The sequence below is a fragment of the Schistocerca piceifrons genome, chromosome 3, assembly GCF_021461385.2.
Source record: "Schistocerca piceifrons isolate TAMUIC-IGC-003096 chromosome 3, iqSchPice1.1, whole genome shotgun sequence".
Lineage (NCBI taxonomy): Eukaryota > Metazoa > Arthropoda > Insecta > Orthoptera > Acrididae > Schistocerca > Schistocerca piceifrons.
In genome coordinates this window covers 267,256,904-267,280,509 of record NC_060140.1, presented here as the reverse complement: position 1 = coordinate 267,280,509, position 23,606 = coordinate 267,256,904, and the positions used below count along the sequence as shown (strand labels likewise).

Genomic DNA, 23,606 nt, shown 5'->3' with positions numbered 1-23,606 from the left:
CGCTTGAGTCGTTCCTAGAAGATACCCCCAAACAGTTTTCTAAAAAAGAAAACGTAATTTAATGTAAATAATATGTTCCGTTTTTCCACCATTACTGAGCGTTCCAAAACAAGAGTAGTGTTTCGGGCAATCGAAAATTTACGTTACAAACGATTACATCAAGATAACAACCAAATGTGTGAATTAGAAGGGTACAACCCGCAAAATTTTTTAAAAATCGCTATTTCTTTTTTTCAAACCATGTATATGTGATTGATACCAGCGAACCGATAAAATTCGAGGTCAAGGAAATTAAGACACTCATTCATCCTGCTCTCCTTTCGCAAATAAAACAGGATAGGTAAGGGGAAATGCCGAAGGCGAGAACATTAAGGTTTAACGTCTTGGCGACGAGGTGATCAGACACGGAGCACAAGTTCGATTTTAAAAGAACGAAAGGAAATCAGTCGTGTCTTCTACAAAGGAATTATCCTGGCATTTGCCTTAAGGGGGGTAGGACGTCAAATGGGCCGACTTGGAGCAGGAGAGTCACCACAGGACATTTTAATTTCCACTGTCTATACTTTTACAAATAAATTCAAAAAACTTTGTCAGCATGACCAGGAAGGATTGAGAACTCACACTCATAGCAGTGGAAGTTCAAAAACGTAGCAAAATAGCTTTTTTTACGTGTGACATTTCATCATTTTTTCACGTACTACTGGCTGCATTTGTTTCTGTAGGTACACTTTTCTTCGTAAGTAAGAGAGATTCTTCAATGAATTTTACACAGCATACAAGCAGTACTTACAGGTGTATGAAACTCTAGAATTTTCCAAATCTATTAAAAAATGTGGTAGAAATTGAGATAATTAACTATAAAATTTGAGTCTTTTCTAAACATGAAGTTTAAAATGTAACAGTTCATTCATTTTTTCATAAATTAAATAAACTCTAGAGTTTCATACACATGTTACTATAGTTTGTATGTTGTGCAAAATTTATCGAAGAATCTCTCTTACTTAGGAAGAAAAGTGTACCTATAGCAACAAATGCAGCCAGTAGTAAGTGAAAAATAATGAAATTTCACATGTAAAAAATTTATTTTGTTACGTTTTTAAGCTTCCACTGCTATGAGTATGAATCCTAAATCCTTTCTGATCATGCTTTCAAAGTTTTATGAATTTATTTGTAAAAGTATAGACAGTGGAAATTAAAATGTTCTGTGGTGCCTCTCCTGCTCCAAGTCGGCCCGTTTGACGTCCTAGCCTTAAGCGATTACAGGAAAAGACATAAATCCTAAATTTGGATTGCTGGACAAAGATTTAAAACGCCGTACTCGGAAATGCGGATCCAGTGTACTAACAACAGCGCCACTTCGCTTGTTGAAAATATCAATATAGGTACCATATCCTCTGCGATGAATTGCTAAGTATAGGCCTATATGCTGACTAATTTCTTGCTTCGGTTCTTCTGCTTATAGTGTAGGAAGCAAACAATAACTCATACAGTTCCGGAAATCACCTTCCTTTTTCTCCTTGGTATTCATGTATCTCCAGTGTTGCCTGACTTGATCCCTTGTGTACTGTAAGACAATGTGCCGAATTACAATCCTGCTGTTTGATCAGTCCTGTGTTCCATATTCTCGTCGCGCCATCTCGTTAAGACGTATTTGTATGGATGGCGCCCGTACTACTGGGAACGCTAACGCCCTTCTACGCATTTGTTGCGTGTGGTCGTGTGTTCTTCAGCACTTAATGCAAATGTTTCGAACACACAGCGGAAGCATCCGCAACACAATGGATCCAACAAGGTCAGGACGACCAGAAGGATTTTATTTCAAAATTGTGGCGGAGAATATTCGGCGAGTGCTTATAAAGGTAAAACTGCATTGTTTCTAGCACACTTGAAAGGTTATCATTCGTAATCTATTTTGATTTCCTGGTCCACTTTCTAGAATCCTCAAGAAAAAGTTATGTTGAAGCGATTTGGAACAGTGTTTCTTCCACTTCAGGACACTAATAGAAATAAAAGTTGAGTGCTGCTTCGCTGATATGTGCAACATAAAGAGGCAGATAAACCAAAGTAGGAAGTCATTCAGATCGTGGAAATAATATGTAAGCAGTGATGAAAGAGAACATGGCTGTATTTTTAAATAGATTAAAACTGACTACCATATTTCAGGAAACTGTCACGTGAAACTGAAAGTACAGTTACTGCTATATGTTCTGCATGTATGACTCCACGTACATCTACATTGACTATGCAGATCGCTGTATAGTACGTGGAAGAGGAGACTCTATATTGTACCTTGTTCGTGGGTGGCCGCAGGTATTTATCCAGGAGGTGGCAAGATCTAAAACTGCCATTATTAGCATAGCTAATTCAGTGTAGTATCCCGAGAACTTAATGTTGAAGGGAATACGTAAAAGTTTTGTATCTCAAAGGAGTGATAGGTGTCCACTCAATTTTTTTGGAAGGTGGGTTACTTTGATACCCAACAAGTAATCAGATTAAGTAGCGTGTAAAAAGTGCATCTTTTGTTTCATTAATAAAATTATGAACGCCATATTTTTTAAATAATTCAATGAGTTTTGAAAAAAGGTAAAAACATTAACAAAATTATTCTGTTCATGTACCAATAATCCTAGGTTTACACTGAAAATCCAAAATTGAAGAAAAAAAGAACAGAACAGAGAAATTCATGTTGAATATTAAAAAAAATAACTGATAAAAGATGCTGTTGAGCAATACTCTTCTAAGTGTAATTCAGTAAATAAACTTAAAAAAATCCGTATTTAATTTTGATACCATCTGAAACACTTCGCTTACAATGCTTCACGTCTGATCGTGTTGATGGATTCCTTGAATTATTTTTTCATATCGACTGATATAAAGCTAAAGCAAATGTGTTTTGGAAGCTGCATTCTTTTAAATTGTTCGAGCAAATGCTCACCATTCAACTAGAGGAATGCGAAAACCTCCGTAAATTATCTTCAAATTATCTTGTAGAACCACCTCTTAACAACTTATGATTAAACCGAGACCTGCTTCACCTTTCCGACTAAACACGTTAAACAGTCCAATTGGATTGTAGATTTATAAGGGGCAGTCAAATGCAAACGAGACAGATGGAAAAAAGTAAGTAAACTGTTTGGTTTTTCAGAAATAATCGCTATGACTGTTAATACATTTATCCTACTGTGAGACTAAACGGTCAGTGCCTTCATGGAAAAATGTCTGTGATTACCTACGGAACAATGATTGTACCCAGGCGTGCACCTCTTCGTCCGAAGCAAATCGCCGGTCACGAATATCTTTCTTCAAGGCTCCAAAAATAAGAAAATCGTATGGAGAGAGATTGGGACTGTATGGAGGGTGCGTATCTCCAAATGGGACGAAAAGAGTGTCAACCTCTTGGTGCTGAACCCTTCCTTTCCTCCAGCTTGATAAGGGCTGTATAAGCTAGCAGCAGAGGGAAGTCTGGCGACTACCTTGACAGTGTTCTGTTACACATTGACTGCAGAGCAGTCCAAGGAGACAGCATCATTTCCCTTGAAATGAAATGTGTCACCAGCCAATTAACATAAGTTGTTGTGTAGCGACTACTAAATACATACACTCCTGGAAATTGAAATAAGAACACCGTGAATTCATTGTCCCAGGAAGGGGAAACTTTATTGACACATTCCTGGGGTCAGATACATCACATGATCACACTGACAGAACCACAGGCACATAGACACAGGCAACAGAGCATGCACAATGTCGGCACTAGTACAGTGTATATCCACCTTTCTCAGCAATGCAGGCTGCTATTCTCCCATGGAGACGATCGTAGAGATGCTGGATGTAGTCCTGTGGAACGGCTTGCCATGCCATTTCCACCTGGCGCCTCAGTTGGACCAGCGTTCGTGCTGGACGTGCAGACCGCGTGAGACGACGCTTCATCCAGTCCCAAACATGCTCAATGGGGGACAGATCCGGAGATCTTGCTGGCCAGGGTAGTTGACTTACACCTTCTAGAGCACGTTGGGTGGCACGGGATACATGCAGACGTGCATTGTCCTGTTGGAACAGCAAGTTCCCTTGCCGGTCTAGGAATGGTAGAACGATGGGTTCGATGACGGTTTGGATGTACCGTGCACTATTCAGTGTCCCCTCGACGATCACCAGTGGTGTACGGCCAGTGTAGGAGATCGCTCCCCACACCATGATGCCGGGTGTTGGCCCTGTGTGCCTCGGTCGTATGCAGTCCTGATTGTGGCGCTCACCTGCACGGCGCCAAACACGCATACGACCATCATTGGCACCAAGGCAGAAGCGACTCTCATCGCTGAAGACGACACGTCTCCATTCGTCCCTCCATTCACGCCTGTCGCGACACCACTGGAGACGGGCTGCACGATGTTGGGGCGTGAGCGGAAGACGGCCTAACGGTGTGCGGGACCGTAGCCCAGCTTCATGGAGACGGTTGCGAATGGTCCTCGCCGATACCCCAGGAGCAACAGTGTCCCTAATTTGCTGGGAAGTGGCGGTGCGGTCCCCTACGGCACTGCGTAGGATCCTACGGTCTTGGCATGCCTCCGTGCGTCGCTGCGGTCCGGTCCCAGGTCGACGGGCACGTGCACCTTCCGCCGACCACTGGCGACAACATCGATGTACTGTGGAGACCTCACGCCCCACATGTTGAACAATTCGGCGGTACGTCCACCCGGCCTCCCGCATGCCCACTATACGCCCTCGCTCAAAGTCCGTCAACTGCACATACGGTTCACGTCCACGCTGTCGCGGCATGCTACCAGTGTTAAAGACTGCGATGGAGCTCCGTATGCCACGGCAAACTGGCTGACATTGACGGCGGCGGTGCACAAATGCTGCGCAGCTAGCGCCATTCGACGGCCAACACCGCGGTTCCTGGTGTGTCCGCTGTGCCGTGCGTGTGATCATTGCTTGTACAGCCCTCTCGCAGTGTCCGGAGCAAGTATGGTGGGTCTGACACACCGGTGTCAATGTGTTCTTTTTTCCATTTCCAGGAGTGTACTTCTTGTGAAATGAGCCGCTTGCTATTGCAGCACATGCTTTTTTATTGTGATACGGTACAATACAGCATCACCCGTATTTCGCGGTCTAACTGTGCTGGTGAGGCACTAAATTCAACCATAGGGCAGCGACGTTGCGGTGTCCCGTACCACCCTCCAATGGTGATAGTACTCACAGCGCATGCATAGTCCGCAGCCAAGAAGAATGAGCCGACAATATTGAGGCTGCGAGCGGGTTACGTGGTCCAGACAGAACAGCACACACCATTCCAGAAACAGTTTCATGAATTCACTTTTAGCGGTATTGAAACTGTGGCAGATTTAAGGAGATTCGACCGAAGGAAATATATTAAAGCTTGTCATATCTACAGCATACTGATACTTCCAAAATAGCCTCGATCAAATTTTCAGTTTACATTGATGAGCCAGAACTTTATCGATGCTGCCCATCGTGAGATTGCATGCACCCTGGTGAAGTTGCGGACACGTGATGCGGTGTGGAAGCTAAGTAATCACAATTAGGAAACCACTCTGCCCCACTCTCGGGCTACTGGGATATTGGCTGAAAAGACGTAAAGAAAAGTGAGGAATCATTCTGGGGACGATACGGGCGGGAAATAGAAATAGCAATGCTGCTGCGGGCACAAGTGTTTCGGAGTACATCAAGCAGCGCTCATTGTTGAACACGGGCTTCCGCAGCAGACGACCTCTGTGTGATCCCATGTTCACCCAACGACATCGTGAACTGGAAACGGGAACGCCGAGATTGGACCTTGGATCAATGGAAACGTGTCGCATGGTCGTAGGAACCACGTTTCTTGTTGCACAAAGTCGATGTATTCAGATATGCTGTCATCCAGGGGAACGGCTGCTCGAAACAAGTACCGCGCGACGGACACAGGCCGGTGGGGCCTGTACAATGCTGTAGGGGACATTCACACGGGGTTCCATGGCGCCACGCATCATGTCAGCTGTGGACTACGTGAACGTCGATGACAACATTCAGCTGGATAACTGTCCATGCCAAAAGACCATACTCGTGCTGTAGTGTTTTGAGGAACATGATAGTCAATTCACGTTGATTATTTGGGCACCAAATTCACCTGATCTGAACCCGACACAGTTCATCTGGCACGCTATCGGGTGCCAGCTTGGCTCCCATTAACCACCGGCGCGGAAACGCAACATTCCACCATGCCTAATACGATCTAGAAAACCAGTAGACATTCAAAATAGCTTCTAGTTATGTCGGAATGGGTAAATACAAGTTATGTATAGTTTTCAGTGGAGTCTTATACTATTCTGCCCGCAAAATAGCGGCAAATTCAAGTAGCGATGAAGGAAGTGGATAGCGATCAAGCACCCCTCCCCAAAGTAAACCACAGAGGCTCCATAACACTGAAATATGGTGACTAGCGTGGCCAGAAGAGATGCTACTATTCATCCTCGAAGTCACCAAACCAGTCCTCGACGATGCGAGCTGTGTGAACAGTCGTCTGTTGTCTTGGAACACAGCATCGCCATTCACGAACAAACATTGTACCGAGGGATGGACCTGATCAGCCAAAATGAAGACATAAAATTTGGCAGTAATGCAACCTCACAGAGTAACCGTGGGGTCCATGGAATAGCACGATATGGCTACCCACATCATCATCGAAACTCAGCCTTGTTTGAATCCTGGACATAAATTCCGCCACAAATTGGAAACAATGTGAAACAGAGCTCCTCCGACCAAAGACTTTCTTCCACAATTCGCAGCTTATGGAGCTGCCTTCGTGTTGTTTTGGTGTTGACAGAGTTCGCGAGTGCTACATGCAGTTCTGCAGTGACTTCTGCAGTTGCGGTTCCCTTGTTTTTCGTCACAATCCTCTTCAGTGACCATCTCTCACGATCACACACACATACTTTTATCTGCGTTTTGACTTAGCGGATGGTGTTTTTTTTTTTTTTTTTTCGTTTCTTGAGACATCAAACACTTGGGCTGCTTTGGTTACGGAAGCACCCACCACTTGTTTCGCTTTTCTTTTTTTTTCCGTCATCAATGGTCTGACTCGTTTGATGCGGCCCGTCTCGAATTCCTACTTTTTCATCTCAGAGTAGCAATTGCACCTTACATTCTCAATTATTTGCTGAATGTATTCCAAGCTCTGTCTGCCTCTATAGTTTTTATCCTATGTAGCTCCCTTTACAACCATGTAAGATATTCCCTGATGTCTTAAAATCTGTCCTATCATCCTATCCCTTCTTCTTGGCAGGTTTTTCCATTTATTCCTTTCCTTGCCGACTCTGCGGAGAACCTCCTCATTCCCCATCTTATCAACACTCAATTTTGAACATTCTTCTGTAACACCACATCTCAAGTGCCTCGACTCCTTTCTGTTCCGGCTTCCCCAAAGTCTATATTTCGCTACCACCAAACGTATATTCCCAAAAATTTCTTCAAATTAAGGCCTATATTTGATACTAGCAGACTTCTCTTAGCCTGGAATGTCCTTTCTTCCTGTGTTAGTCTACTTTTTGCCTGTGTCAGTCTGCTTTTTATATCCTCCTTGCGCCGTCCATCATGGATTATTTTGCTGCCTAGGTAGCAAAATTCCTTTTTTCATCTACTCCGTGATCATCAATTTCGATATTAAGCTCATCGCTTTTTTCGTTTCTGCTACTTCTCATTACTTTCGTCTTACTTCGATTTGCTCTCTGTCTCAATTCTGTCTCGTTAGCCTTTTCGTTCCATTCAACAGAGTCTCTAATAAATTGAACAGTAGGGGCGAAAGACTACGTCTCCGTCTTACACCATTTTTAATTCGAGCACCTCTTTCTTTGTCTTGCAGTCTTGTTGTTCCCTCTTGGTTCTTGTACATATTGTATATTACCCGTCTTCGCCTGTAGCTTATCCCTATTTTTTACAGGATTTCGAATATCTTGCACCATTTTACATTGTCGAACGCTTTTTCCAGGTCGACAAATCCTATGAACGTGTCTTGATTTTTCTTCACTCTGACTTCCATTATCAACCGCAACTTCAGAATCGCCTCTCTGTCTTTATCTTTCCTAAAGCCAAACTCATCATCATCTAACACATCCTCAATTTTCTTTTCCATTCTTGCGTATATTATTCTTTATTATTCTTGTCAGCAACTTGGGTGCATGAGCTGTTAAGCTGATTGACCCACAGTTCTCGCACTTTTCGGCTCTTCAGATCTTTGGAACTGTGTGGATGATGTTTTCCCGAAAGTCTGATGGTTTATCGCCAGTCTCGTACATACTGCATACCAACATGAATAGTCATTTTGTTGCCACTTCACCCAACGATTTTAGAAATACTGATGGAATTTTATCCATCCCTTCTGCTGAGTCAGTTCTTCCGAGAATCATTTATTTTTCTATTTCTTCACATCATTCATGCGGCCATTTCACCTTAGCTTCCCTGCACTTCCAGTTCATTTCATTACTGACTTCACTTGTACTTCCGTATTCCTGAATATCCTTGAACACTTTTATACATCCGTCTTTTGTTCATCAACTGCAGTATTCTTTTGTTACCCATGGTTTCTTCGTAATTACGTTCCTGGCACCTAAGTTTCTCTTTCCATCTTCTGTGATTGCCCTTTTCAGAGATGTCTATTCCTCTTCAACTGAACTGCATACTAAGCTGTTCATTATCGCAGTATCTACAAGTGGCTCTGAGCACTATGCGACTTAACTTCTGAGGTCATCAGTCACCTAGAACTTAGAACTAATTATACCTAACTAACTTAAGGACATCAACACATCCATGCCCGAGGCAGGATTCGAACCTGCGACCGTAGCGGTCGCTCGGTTCCAGACTGTAGCGCCTAGAACCGCATGGCCACTTCGGCCGGCGCAGTATCTACAGCCTCAGAGAACTTCAAGCCCATCTCTTCATTCCTCAGTGCTTCTGTATGCCATTTTTTTGCGCTACGATTCTTCCTGACTATTTTCTTAAACTTCAGCCTACTCTTAATCGTTACTAAAATGTGATCTGAGTCTATTTCTGCTCCTGGTACACCTTATAATCCAATATCTGATTTCGGGATTCTGCCTGATCATGATGTAGTCTAATTGAAATCTTCCCGTATCTCCCGGCCTTTTGCAAGTATATCTCCTCCTCTTGTGATTCTTGAATACAGTATTCGCTATTAGTAGCTGAAATTTGTTGCCGAACTCAATTAGTCTTTCTCCTCTCTCATTCCTTTTACCAATCCTGTTTTCCCCCATAACCCTGTCTACTACTTGTTCCCCTACAACGGCATTCCAATCCCCCGTGACACTTAGATTTTAATCTCTCTTACCGTAGTGAATAACCCGTTCAGTATCATCATCTACTTTCTCTATATCCTCGTCTTCTGCTTGCAACATCGGCATGTATACCTGAACTATTGTTGGTTGGCTGTCGATTCTGATGAGAGCAACACTATCACTGAACTGTTCGCAGCAGCTTATACACTATGCTATCTTCTTCCTGTTATACCATTTTCTGCTGCTGTTGATATTACCCTTTCCTCATCTGACCAGAAGTCATTATCTTCTTTCCATTTCACTTCACTGACCTCCACTATATATAGACTGCCGGCCGGTGTGGCCGTGCGGTTCTAGGCGCTTCAGTCTGGAAGTGCGTGACCGCTACGGTCGCAGGTTCGAATCCTGTCTCGGGCATGGATGTGTGTGATGTCATTAGGTTAGTTAGGTTTAAGTAGTTCTAAGTTCTAGGGGACTGACGACCACAGATGTTAAGTCCCATAGTGCTCAGATTGCCCCACTATATATAGACTGAGTCTTAGTGTTTCCGTTTTCAGGTTTTCTAAAGTCCCTACCACGTTCAAAGTTCTAACATTCCACGCGCCGACTCAAAGAACGTGATCGTTTCGTTGTTTTTTTTTCAATCTTTTTCTCATGGTCACCTCCTTCTGGCAATCCTTATGGCGGACTAGTCCAGCATCTTTTTTCAATGGAGAGTTCATCTTTACACCTTCTCAGTTACAGGCCACATGTCCTATGGGTACACATAATGTGTCGTTAATGCCGTAGTTTCTATTGGTTTTGCATTCTTGTGCCGTTGATCATTGCTGATTCTTCCGCCTTAAGGGACAGTTTTCCATCCAAAGGGCAACAGGGTGCCCTGAAGCTCTGCTGGCTCCTCCGCCCTCTTTGACAAGGGCGTTGGCAGAAAGAGGGTGACTTGTTATGCGAGAAGTTTTAGGCCAGCATTGCTGATGATTTTTATTCCAAATTTAAACAGTGGCGGGGTTCAAACCCGGGACCGAGGTCATTTGATTACTAAGTAAAGACGCTACCCCTAGACAACGGGAGCATGCCCCATAAGAGCACGAATAATTTGCACATCTTCTGAGTCATTTTGCTCCGATATACTGCACTCACAACTACACAGAATACTGTTAGGTCTACCTCTGACACTAGCAGCGTATTGAGGACATTTCACAGGCGCTGTTTTTAGTCAAATACAGCAACACAACTTGCAGTCTGCCTAGCATCGCCATTTATGTTCAAGCATGTATTTCTCATGGTGTTTCCATGTTTTTGTTCAGTCCCTGTACCTCCGGAAACCAGCCAATTGCCTGTCGAATACGTGCCATGCAGAATCGCTGCTGTATTGCGCTCCAAAAGTGGACGACCACCGAATTAAGCTGGTGCTAATAATGTTTTTTCTCATTGTTCGCTGTGTAGACGGTATCAGAAACAGATGTATTAATAATTTTTTAATTCTAGCAATTTGTACGCAGTTACTAAAATGCGTTTTTTCGTCAGTGTCCACGTTCCATTATACTAAGTTATCGTTAGTTTTCCTCGTCTGTTTCTTTCTTCCATTATTCATCTGATGTATGCATGTACATTTCATTTGAGGAGCACATAACAAATAAAAGAAACTGAGAATCCATAAATGGCGAACAAAGAACCACAACAAGCCTGGAAATGAAGGCTGCTACTAGGGTGGTATTTTTCTGACTGTCATTGACACACACCATGCGGAGCCGCGAGGAGGGAGGCAGCTGGATGAATGACTGGCTTCTCGCTCCCCACCTCACCCCACGCAGGAATTCTTCTGCTCCTGGCTACCGTAGTATCTTTTCATAATAATGTGGCTCTACAGTGGACACAGGTTTCACACCACGGTAGCGCTATTAGATTATTTCCCTCAGCTGTCTCGTGATTCCTGGCACTTGAAGTGTAATTGAGCTCCTTGGAAGCAGACTATCCAACTTACAACCCGTGACGTACCTCATGGGAGACTTGCTGCTGGCTTGAGAAGTTACTCAACTTTACCTAACATTCGCAGTTAACAGCGAAATTTCCTTGTTGGCGCGAGTGTTACGAACTTTAATTCGACACACTGATGATGTACTGTGGTGACGTTTCCCACTATCTGTTGCAGCGCGGAGAAACGATTTATATTACTTACGAAGCCCCCATTTTTCTTTCAGCGTTCCCGGCCGAATCCCAGGAAAGTGCGACACAAGAGAGAGAACACGTTTTGCTGAGACCTGACGCTTGAGGACTCCTGGAAGTCTCGTTGACCAGAAGAATTGTTCAGCGATTCTTAGCATCTTATAAACGTGCGTGTCACATAATTGTTACCGGTGTACAACCCGCACCTGCGCTGCACCCAGTATTCTACAGACGCAACAACCGGGCACTCACCGATGTAGAATCTCCTGGGAAACAGACGGTGGCGAAGTTTTACACAATGGAGAAACTTTCTAATCGTAACTACCATGAAATGCCGGTACATCGTCGGGGTCGCCATCGCCCTCTGTGCCGTCAGCGGTGTCTCCACCGCTTGTTCCACAGTGTTGTCTGTGGCCTCGCAACAACTTGTATCGTTAGTAATTCAAAATACTATGTAGTTGTGAGTGTTGCGTAAGTCGTGTACTACAACGTATCTTTGCTACAACGTATATATTCTGCCTTGCTGTCTTAAGAAAGTCGCTAGTCGAAATGGTTCGCCTTTGTCTTATTCCTGTGCGTCTCCATGAAATGTGAAATGTATGTCTGCGACTTGTGACCTCTGTAGTGTACGTATGAGCAGTGTAATATTACGTGAATGAGAACGAGGAAGAAGAAGAATTACTTGGCAAGATAAAAAAAATTGTGTCAGGAAATTGGTGTACAGTGTGCTGATTGGGAAGTATTACTTGGTTTAACAGCTAGTCGTGCTCCTGGACGTCTCTTTAGTTCTTTATCGATGTGTAGAGACGGTATCACACTGACATTGCACGTACATGTGTGTGTGTGTGTGTGTGTGTGTGTGTGTGTGTGTGTCAATTACTTCATTACATTTTTTAAGAAGGAACCTGACGGGCAAATATTTAATCCATGTCTGCTGCTCGTGTTCTGATGCCCTTGCCCTGTTTTATCTTGGTGAAAATTTACCTAACTTAAGTAAGGGTAGATTTCCCCATTTGGAATTTATTTTCTTCTGATTTGTGTGTCTTATATACGGTGTTCAGAAATTCCCGTTACAGACTTCTAGGACTTGTAGAGGGATAGGAGTACATAATATTTCGAATAGGAACCCATGTCTGGAAACGTACCATTTCCGTTCTATGGCGGTTTCTGTTCGGATGTGTAACGCGTCCACGTCTGTTGAGGGAAAGATAAAAGTCTTGAGTTGCTTGCACTGGTGTACAATAGGGTAGACTGGATGGCGTGTACTACGTCAAACGATCACCTGTTGCCACTTAACGTACGCAAAGCTTAATTTACGAGACTCCTGGAGAAACTGAGGAAGATCTGCTAGAACGAGTTCTGGTCGCTGCACAAGAAATTGAAATGACAGCAGGTCGGATGGAGACTGTGTACCGTAACATGCTTCATAGGTACAATGTCTGTAACAACGTTGCTGATCGCCACATTGAGCCGCTGTTATAACGCATCAACACTTTTCTGAAGGTACAGTATGCTGGGTTCTTTTTTCAAATGGTTCAAATGGCTCTGAGCACTATGCGACTTAACTTCTGAGGTCATCAGTCGCCTAGAACTTAGAACTAATTAAACCTAACTAACCTAAGGACATCACACACATCCATGCCCGAGGCAGGATTCGAACCTGCGACCGTAGCAGTCGCCCGGCTCCAGACTGTAGCGTCTAGATCCGCACGGCCACACCGGCCGGCGGTTCTTTTTTGTTTGGAATTATATACACACGTAATGTTTAAGTGTTAATACAGACAAATGTGCTTAAGTGATAATGGATGTATCGTTATGTTTCCTTCCAAATTTTTACCCAATACAAAGTAACTGTACTGCGTCAGGACTAATTAAATTTCTCAAGCAGGAGCGAATGAGTGAAACATCTGACCTGAAACCGTCGTAGAACGAGAACGGTAAATTTCCGGTCACTGGTTCCTGTTCAAAATATTATTTACTCATTTACTTAACGTCTGAGGTCATCAGTCCCCTAGAACTTAGAACTACTTAAACCTAACTAACCTAAGGACATCACACACATCCATGCCCGAGGCAGTATCCGAACCTGCGACCGTAGCGGTCGCGCGGTTCCAGACTGTAGCGCCTAGAACCGCTCGGCCACCCCGGCCGGCTGATGTTCTGCTTCAACCTTTATAGAACCTTCATATGGCCTTCTGAACATCGTTTATCAAGGAAATATGATGTAGACCCTCTGTGGAGTTTGAAAGTGGAAGAGAGATAATGGCATACGGAAAAAATGTGTCATATCTTAAGATTTTCTCGGGTAGTTGAGCTAGTGAGAGCATTGATCCTGAAAGGCAAGAACCTAGTTCGAATCCTCGATCAACAAGCAGTAAGAATATTTCATATTCTGGACATAAAAATTTGCGCTTGCGGAGAAATAACAGTCAGCTCAAAAGTCCATAAGGCCTCTGCGGCTCGAATTAAATTATCGTAAGAAGGCCACATCAGCGCTGTATTACGGAAGTCTCCTAGACACTTACGGTAATATCTACATCTGCCTCCGACGCTGAGCGACAGAAGCGAATGAGGTGGTAATCACGTTATGCCGGCACGTTGGGTTCTCGCCGGCCGGAAGGGCGGAGAACTGGGTGGACCAGCCAGCTGTGTCTCATTAGCGACCCGTCCTACTTCCGCTCACCCCAGTTCCCCCGTGGAACGACTGCATCACGCACGGTATTTAAAGCGAGCACCAGCCAAGCAATGCCTTCTCGACATGTTTACCTGCAGGAGAACGAAATCTGTGTCCATAATAGACGGGAAACATGTAAACACTAGCACACATGGAGGAAAACGATCGTCTCCTGTTTCCAGAATCGAAAATTACCTTGCAGTGATACAGAACGCGCTGCGACAGTGGAAACTACACAAAATGAAACCATATGCTGATTCTCCTCTTTTCTGTCACTTTGACTGTTCCGTTTAGATTTCAGAAGGGCACTTTAAATTGTAATTCTTCGTCGAAAGAAAAATGATTCACAAAATTTTTCGAGATACAATTTTTATATCTTGAGATACTAGACATTAATAGAATATCCAAAAAAAATAGAAATGTTATGTTGACTTTATTTTATGCAATCAATTAAATTTTGAGAGACGTAACACTTCCGTCTGCGGCTGACTATTGTTTCCTTCTGCCACCTGTTTTGAGTTACGTAAAGCTGTAAGAATCATCTGTGACTTAGCTTAAGGAGTCTTCGTAGAATTCCCTGCTTAGCTCATATGTTGTCCACCACTCGCTGACGTAGCAGCAGACTTCCATCCTTTCTCGACGATGTTTGTCTGCAAGACACTCTGGGGAAAAAAAAGCGCACCACGAAAGAAATACCTGAATGGAAAGAAAAATCGGAAGATGATATGTATGTCATGTTCTAAAATGGTTCAAATGGCTGTAAGCACTATGGGACTTAACATCTGAGGTCATCAGTCCCCTATACCTAGAACTACTTAAACCTAACTAACCTAACGACATCACACACATCCCTGCTCGAGACAGGATTCAAACCTGCGACCATAGCAGCCCCGTGGTTCCGGACTGAAGCGCCTAGAACCGCTCGATCACAGCGGCTAGTGTATGTGATGTAAATGTACATAGAAACAAATGGTTTCAGTTTCAGAAAAATTGGATGATTTATCCAAGATAAGGAGCTTCACACATTGAGCAAGCCAATAACGTTTTGTTCCACCTCAGGCCCTTATGCAAGCTGTTATTCGCCTTGGCATTGAATGTTAGAGTTGTTGAATGTCCTCCTGAGGCGTAACGTCCAGAATTCTGTTCAATTGACACGTTAGATCTGCAAAAATCCTGAGCGGTTGGAGGGTCCTGCCCAAAATGCACCAAACGTTCTCATTTCGGGAGAGATACGGTTTGGCAAGCAAGAAGACACGAAGTAGAAACTCTTGCCGTGTGTGAACTAGCATTATCTTGCTAAAATGTCAGACCAGGATGACTTGCAGCGAAGGCCAACAAAACGCTGCATAGAATATCATCGGCGTACCGCTGTGCCGTAAGTGTGCCGCAGATGACAACCAGCGGGGTCCTTCTATGAAATTAAATGTCACCCCAGACCATCACTCCTGGCTGTCGGAGCGCAAGGCTGGCGACAGTCAGGTACGTATTCCCACCGCTGTCCAGGACATCTCCAAACACGTCATCGGGGCTCAGTTCGAAGCGGGACTCATTACTGAAGACAATTTTACTCCAGCCGATGAGATTCTAGCCCGAAGACATGTTTGGAGACGTCCCGGACAGCGTTCGGATACCACACTGACTGTCGGCCGCTTTTCGGCCCGATAATCAGGAGTGATGATGTGGGGGGCAATTTCTTTTCATATCAGGATGCTTTTGGTTGTCATCCGCGACACCCTTACAGCAGAACTATATTCTACGCACAGTTCTGTTGCCCTTCATGGTAAGCTATCATGGGCTTACATTTCAGCAAGATAATGCCCGTCCGCACATGGCGTGTGTTTCTTCTTGCTTGCCAAATCCTATCTTAGTCGGCAAGGTCGTCACCTCTCTCTCCAGTGGAGAACATTTGGAGCATTATGGACAGGGCCCTCCAACTATCTCGGGATTTTGGCGATCTGACGCTCCAGTTGGACAGAATTTGGCACGATATCCCTTATGACATCCAACAACTCTACCAATCAATGCCAAGCCGAATAACTTCTTTCATAAGGGGCAGAGGTGGTCCAACGCGCTATTCACTCGCTCAGTTTGTTAAGCTCTTTCTCTAGAATAAATCATCCAATTTTTCTGAAATTATAATTTGTTTTTCTGTACATGTACATCACGTCTACCGATTGCAGTCCCATTAGGATAATTCCTTCGTTGTGCGTCGTTTACATCTACATCTACATTTATACTCCGCAAGCCACCCAACGGTGTGTGGCGGAGGGCACTTTACGTGCCACTGTCATTACCTCCCTTTCCTGTTCCAGTCGCGTATGGTTCGCGGGAAGAACGACTGTCTGAAAGCCTCCGTGCGCGCTCTAATCTCTCTAATTTTACATTCGTGATCTCCTCGGGAGGTATAAGTAGGGGGAAGCAATATATTCGATACCTCATCCAGAAACGCACCCTCTCGAAACCTGGCGAGCGAGCTACACCGCGATGCAGAGCGCCTCTCTTGCAGAATCTGCCACTTGAGTTTGTTAAACATCTCCGTAACGCTATCACGGTTACCAAATAACCCTGTGACGAAACGCGCCGCTCTTCTTTGGATCTTCTCTATCTCCTCCGTCAACCCGATCTGGTACGGATCCCACACTGATGAGCAATACTCAAGTATAGGTCGAACGAGTGTTTTGTAAGCCACCTCCTTTGTTGATGGACTACATTTTCTAAGGACTCTCCCAATGAATCTCAACCTGGTACCCGCCTTACCAACAATTAATTTTATATGATCATTCCACTTCAAATCGTTCCGCACGCATACTCCCAGATATTTTACAGAAGTAACTGCTACCAGTGTTTGTTTCGCTATCATATAATCATACAATAAAGGATCCTTCTTTCTATGTATTCGCAATACATTACATTTGTCTATGTTAAGGGTCAGTTGCCACTCCCTGCACCAAGTGCCTATCCGCTGCAGATCTTCCTGCATTTCGCTACAATTTTCTAATGCTGCAACTTCTCTGTATACTACAGCATCATCCGCGAAAAGCCGCATGGGACTTCCGACACTATCTACTAGGTCATTTATTGTCTTAGAGTGTAGTTTCCATAATGCTGTTCTCATATTTTCCAGACCTTACAAATCATTATAACGAAATACCCCATTCCACTTTATAACGAAAACTCGTTTTTGCTGTATCTCGCTTGGTAAACAAGTTAACGTAATTAATACGTAAAGATCAGTATTAAGAAATAGCTAATTCGGTCATGATCACCCGGTTCCACTGCCAGGTTGCAATATATAACGTCCACCAGGGACAAAACAAAAATTTGGTTCCTAACATTTCATATAATTATTGACCGAATTTGAAAAATTAAAAATGCTGTCATAATCTACTCTTTAAGAGCTATAAACTTATGTTAAAGGCTTAACACAACTAAAACAGGTAGGAATTGTGTACATGTCGTGAGGCCGCATAGCTCACTACGCTCAAATTACTCTATATTCATCCAGCATTTGAAAATGAGAGCACTTGGCGCCTTCCAAGAAGCTTTACACATAATTTCAAACCTTTGCGAAACTTTTTTTCGCTAAAACTTCGCACAAAATTATCAGAGGAAACCAGCTTCATCGCTTACTTTTACATTTTCTCTGTTCATGCAGTAAAACTTCAGCATCAGGTATGATGTTTCAATTTATTGCTTCTTTATTACTAACTCTGCTCGCAACACATTTTGCAGACCGTGTCCACATATACATTGTACGGAACATAGTTCAGGAGATACGACGTTGTAAACACTGAGAAGCGTGAAAAACTAGTTTTTGCTTGAAACGGAACGCAAATTACCCCGACTACCGGTATCCAGTGTTTCTTAATGAGAACCCTTAGTGACTTCCAATAAACTCCACACATAATTTCAACGCTTTGGAACTTAACCTTGCTCACATACTTAATGACAAATATTTAACACATTTAATGATTTTTAAAGTAATCAGAAGTTTGAAGCTCTTTTAGGCATTGAAGCTCGATTCTTTAAAGAACTGGGGCTTACTGATTTTACGTTAACCATTACCATTATGTACATTCATTTTGTCGCAATTCGCGTTTCGATATCTCGAACATGTTATGAAAACTGGGAACGTTTACGTTTTGTGGGGGATAATGCGTATATTTGAAACTACAACTGTTCAGTTGCAGTTATTATTTTTTGGTTACGCTTTATGTACTTTACTTCCAATGTTTCTCATTTTGCCGGACGGAGTGGCCGAGCAGTTCTAGGCGCTTCAGTCTGGAACCGCGAAACCGCTACGGTCGCAGGTTCGAATCCTGCCTCGGTCATGGATGTGTGTGATGTCCTTAGGTTAGTTAGGTTTAAGTAGTTCTAAGTTCTAGGGGACTGATGACCTCAGATGTTAAGTCCCATAGTGCTCAGAGCCATTTGAACCATTTTTCTGTCATTTTCAGATGCAAGTCACTTAACTGGTTGCTAGTTTAGATGTGTAGCTGTGTGTAGGCAAAGACTCTGATAAGCTTGTGTTGGGGGTAATGTTTGTGTTGTCAATGATGATAATTAATCTAGACTTTCAGTTTTTATATTGGATTGACCTGTTATGTTCAGTCATTTCTACTTTATTTAACTATGATTTTCGTTATGATACTCCTTTGTACTTGTTGTTGTTGTTGTGGTCTTCAGTCCTGAGACTGGTTTGATGCAGCTCTCCATGCTACTCTATTCTGTGCAAGCTTTTTCATCTCCCAGTACCTACTGCATCCTACATCCTTCTGAATCTGCTTAGTGTATTCATCTCTTGGTCTCCCTCTACGATTTTTACCCTCCACGCTGCCCTCCAATACTAAATTGGTGATCCCTTGATGCCTCAGAACATGTCCTACCAACCGATCCCTTCTTCTGGTCAAGTTGTGCCACAAACTTCTCTTCTCCCCAATCCTATTCAATACTTCCTCATTAGTTATGTGATCTACCCATCTAATCTTCAGCATTCTTCTATAGCACCACATTTCGAAAGCTTCTATTCTCTTCTTGTCCAAACTATTTATCGTCCATGTTTCACTTCCATACATGGCTACACTCCATACGAATACTTTCAGAAATGACTTCCTGACACTTAAATCTGTACTGGATGTTAACAAATTTCTCTTCTTCAGGAACGCTTTCCTTGCCATTGCCAGCCTACATTTTCTATCCTCTCTACTTCGACCATCATCAGTTATTTTGCTCCCCAAATAGCAAAACTCCTTAACTACTTTAAGTGCCTCATTTCCTAATCTAATTCCCTCAGCATCACCCGACTTAATTAGACTACATTCCATTATCCTTGTTTTGCTTTTGTTGACGTTCATCTTATATCCTCCTTTCAAGACACTGTCCATTCCATTCAACTGCTCTTCCAAGTCCTTTGCTGTCTCTGACAGAATTACAATGTCATCGGCAAACCTCAAAGTTTTTATTTCTTCTCCATGGATTTTAATACCTACTCCGAATTTTTCTTTTGTTTCCTTTACTGCTTGCTCAATATACAGATTGAACAACATCGGGGAGAGGCTACAACCCTGTCTTACTCCCTTCCCAACCACTGCTTCCCTTTCATGTCCCTCGACTCTTATAACTGCCATCTGGTTTCTGTACAAATTGTAAATAGCCTTTCGCTCCCTGTATTTTACCCCTGCCACCTTTAGAATTTGAAAGAGAGTATTCCAGTCAACATTGTCAAAAGCTTTCTCTAAGTCTACAAATGCTAGAAACGTAGGTTTGCCTTTCCTTAATCTTTCTTCTAAGATAAGTCGTAAGGTCAGTATTGCCTCACGTGTTCCAGTGTTTCTACGGAATCCAAACTGATCTTCCCCGAGGTTGGCTTCTACTAGTTTTTCCATTCGTCTGTAAAGAATTCGTGTTAGTATTTTGCAGCTGTGACTTATTAAGCTGATAGTTCGGTAATTTTCACATCTGTCAACACCTGCTTTCTTTGGGATTGGAATTATTATTTGTACTTATTCTTCAGTTATACAAGGCAACTGAAAATGAATAAAGCAATTCCAAACAGCTACAACTATTTGGTGCATAGCGATAGATTCATAGGAATTACAGAGACTGCACAGGAAAGTTCAGAATTTCGATCGTTGTACAAATACAGTGAATGTGAAGTTGGCGCAGATTTTACAGGAATTGAAACAAGAAAACAGAAAACGTACGAACTATGCTATGGCAATACTGGAAATCATGGAGGAACATCTCATTTTTAGCGATGAGGTAACTTTCCAAATAAGTGGCAAGGTTAACCGGCGCAACACTCCAGTATGATATGGGGGAGAGGCTCCGTGTGTAACTGAACATGTGGGAGACTCTCGCCGACAGTTAATGCGCTCTGTGCCACGTCAGCACAAGGAATGTACGCTCCATTTTTCTTCATTGAGCTAAGTGTTTCAACGAACATTTTCCTTGTCATGCTTGAACAAAGACCGATGCCACAGCTTCATATATACTCCACCAATTACGTCTTTCAGCAAAATGGAGAACCCCCTCATTGGGGTATGGAAGTTCGCTCTTAAGTAAATGTGTCCAAACCGTCGCGTCTGTCGTACTGGACATAACGACGCTGTGTTCTAGTCTAGGCTACCTATATCTCCCATGGATTTTTGGTTATGAGGACGTGTGAAAGGCCTTGTTTCTGCCGGAAACAATTTCAGAATTAAAAATGCGTTTGTGTCTTTACCTCCACATACGCTTCAGAATGTATGGCGTGAAATGGATTTTTGCTTGATGTTGTCCGTCTACGCAGAAAAAAAATCTGAACTCTTTTTTACGTTTTCCGTAATTCTTATCCATGTATCGCCATGCATTAATGATTATTAACTTTTATTATCGCTACATTAATTCTGAATTTCTCTGTACAATAAAAAAATACTATATTTAATATGACATCCCACCTAAGAACAACACTCATAAAATTATATAGGCCACAATCAGTGTAATGTATATACACTACGTGATCAAAAGTATCCGGACACCTGGCTGAAAATGACTTAAAAGTTCGTGGCGCCCTCCATCAGTAATGCTAGAATTCAATATGATGTTGGCCCACTCTCAGCCTTGATGACAGCTTCCACTCTCGCAAACATACGTGCAATCAGATGCTGGAAGGTTTCTTGGGGAATGGCAGACCATTCTTCACGGAGTGCTGCACAGAGGAACGGTATCGATGTCCGTCGGTGAGGCCTGGCGCGAAGTCGGCGTTCCAAAGCATCCCAAAGGTGTTCTATAGGATTTAGGTCAGGACTCTGCGCAGGCCAGTCCATTACGGGGATGTTATTGTCGTGTAACCACCCCGCCACAGGCCATGCATTATGAACGGGTGCTCGATCGTGTTGAAAGATGCAATCGCCATCCCCGAATTGCTCTTCAACAGTGGCAAGCAAGATGGTGCTTAAAACATCAATGTAGGTCTGTGCTGTGATAGTGCCACGCAAAACAACAAGGGGTGCAAGCCCCTCCATGATAAACTCGACCACACCACTTTGTGTGTATTGTGTATTGAACTGGTAATTATGGTGTATGCGTACCTGGAGACAGTGTTTGCGCAGCAATCGCCGACATAGTGTAACTGAGGCGGAATAAGGGAAACCAGCCCGCATTCGCCGAGGCAGATGGAAAACCACGTTAAAAACCATCATAGGCTGACCGGCCCACCGGACCTCGCCACTAATCCGCCAGGCGGATTCGTGCCGGGGACCGGCAAGCCTTCCCGCTCGGGAAGCAGCGCGTTAGACCGCGCTGCTAGCCGGGCGGGCTGCCACACCATAACACCACCGCCTCCGAATTTTGCTGTTGGCACTACACAGATGATGTTTACCAAGGTATTCGCCATACCCACACCCTGCCATCGGATCGCCGTGTTGTGTGCCGTGATTCGTCACTCCACACAACGTTTCTCCACTGTTCTATCGTCCAATGTTTACACTTCTTACACCAATCGAGGTGTCGTTTGGCATTTACCGGCGTGATATATGGTTTATGAGCAGCCGCTCGACCATGAAATCCACGTTTTCCCACCTCCCACCTAACTTTCATAGTGCCCCAGTGGATCCTGATGCAGTTTGGTATTTCTGTGTGATGGTTTGGATAGCTGTCTGCCTATTACACAATACGACCCTCTTCAACTGTCGGCGTTCTCTGTCAGTCAACAGACGAGGTCGGCCTGTACGCTTTTGTGCTGTATGTGTCCCTTCACGTTTCCACTTCACTATCACATCGGAAAAAGTGGACCTAGGGATGTTTAGGAGTGTGGAAATCTCGCGTACAGACGTATGACACAAGTGACACCAAATCATCTGACCACGTTCGAAGTCTGTGAGTTCCGCGTAGCGTCCCATTCTGCTCCCTCACAATGTCTAATGACTACTGAGTCGCTGATACGGAGTACCTGGCAGTAGGTGGCAGCGCAATGCACCTAATGTATGTTTTTGGGGGTGTCAGGATGGTTTTGATCATATAGTGTATTATATGATTATCTATAGGCACATAACCCAATACGTCTTCAAACAATACATAAACGTTGATACTGGTGCGATGGGTGAAAAAGGATAGTACTCGGTGCTGGCACATAGACTATTCCTCTCGTCTAAGAGCAAGAGTACCACTTAACTTAATGCCATTATCCGACAGACGGATCACAAGCAACAATGTCACACGCGTTCATTCCATCAGACACTGTGGCGAATTTTTGAGGTGTATCCCACCGCACTAACAGGCTGTCTGGTGATCAGAAACGTTACGTCCCCATCTCATCAACTCACCTTGCCGGCTAAACATCGGCAAGGAAAGTATTTCCTAACCTCAAGAATCAAACCGATTACCTTCTAAGCGAGCGCCATTGAGCATGCCCACCAGGGCCACCTAGGCTATGGAGACGAGAACATTGTACTGTGGCTTTGCCATCGGAAAATTAGTAACAGATTTTTTCGGTATTTATTTATCTAATATTTGCTTTGTACTTACTCTATTTATATAATATGTCGTGTTTTAACATTTTTTGAAGTCACTTGTAACTGATTAAAAAGTCGTGTCTCAACATAATAATAATAATAATAATTATTATTATTATTATTATTATAAGCAATGTAAAAAATTTTGTGTGTCAACAAAAGAATTAGTTGAGAGAATATACCCATGTATAGAGACAATGGAGGTTTAAAAAGGAGAATGCATACTAGACAGACTATATTTAACACTAAGAACTATTTTTGAGTTGGTTCTAAGTGCGCAGAGGGCAGAGAGGAACAGTTTGAGAGAATATAGTCATCCTATGTATATTGCCAGGTTTCTTGCGACTACACTGCAGAAGTCTCGCTGGGAAGCCCTTACAGTAGTCCTCCATATAGTCGCACCTCTCCTAATGTGATTTCCAATTCATGGCCGTCGATTTGCTTCGAACGAAAAGGTGCATAGGAGGCAACCGCAAACATTTTTCCATG

The 23,606-nt window shown here is 43.4% G+C and overlaps 1 protein-coding gene across 2 annotated transcripts in view; it reads left to right on the top strand.

Moving 5' to 3' along the window:
* The window catches only part of LOC124788077 (phospholipid phosphatase 1-like), a 781,858-nt gene that overhangs the window by 445,605 nt on the left and 312,647 nt on the right, over window positions 1-23,606 (top strand). Inside the window, exon 1 of one of the 2 annotated variants that reach the window (XM_047255169.1) lies at window positions 11,761-11,883. The exons of the other annotated variant lie outside the window; for it this stretch is intronic. Coding sequence (XP_047111125.1) covers window positions 11,782-11,883 — 102 coding nt within the window. The 5' untranslated portion in view covers window positions 11,761-11,781. Of the gene's footprint in view, window positions 1-11,760; window positions 11,884-23,606 lie in introns of those variants that run through there. 2 annotated transcript variants of the gene reach the window in all.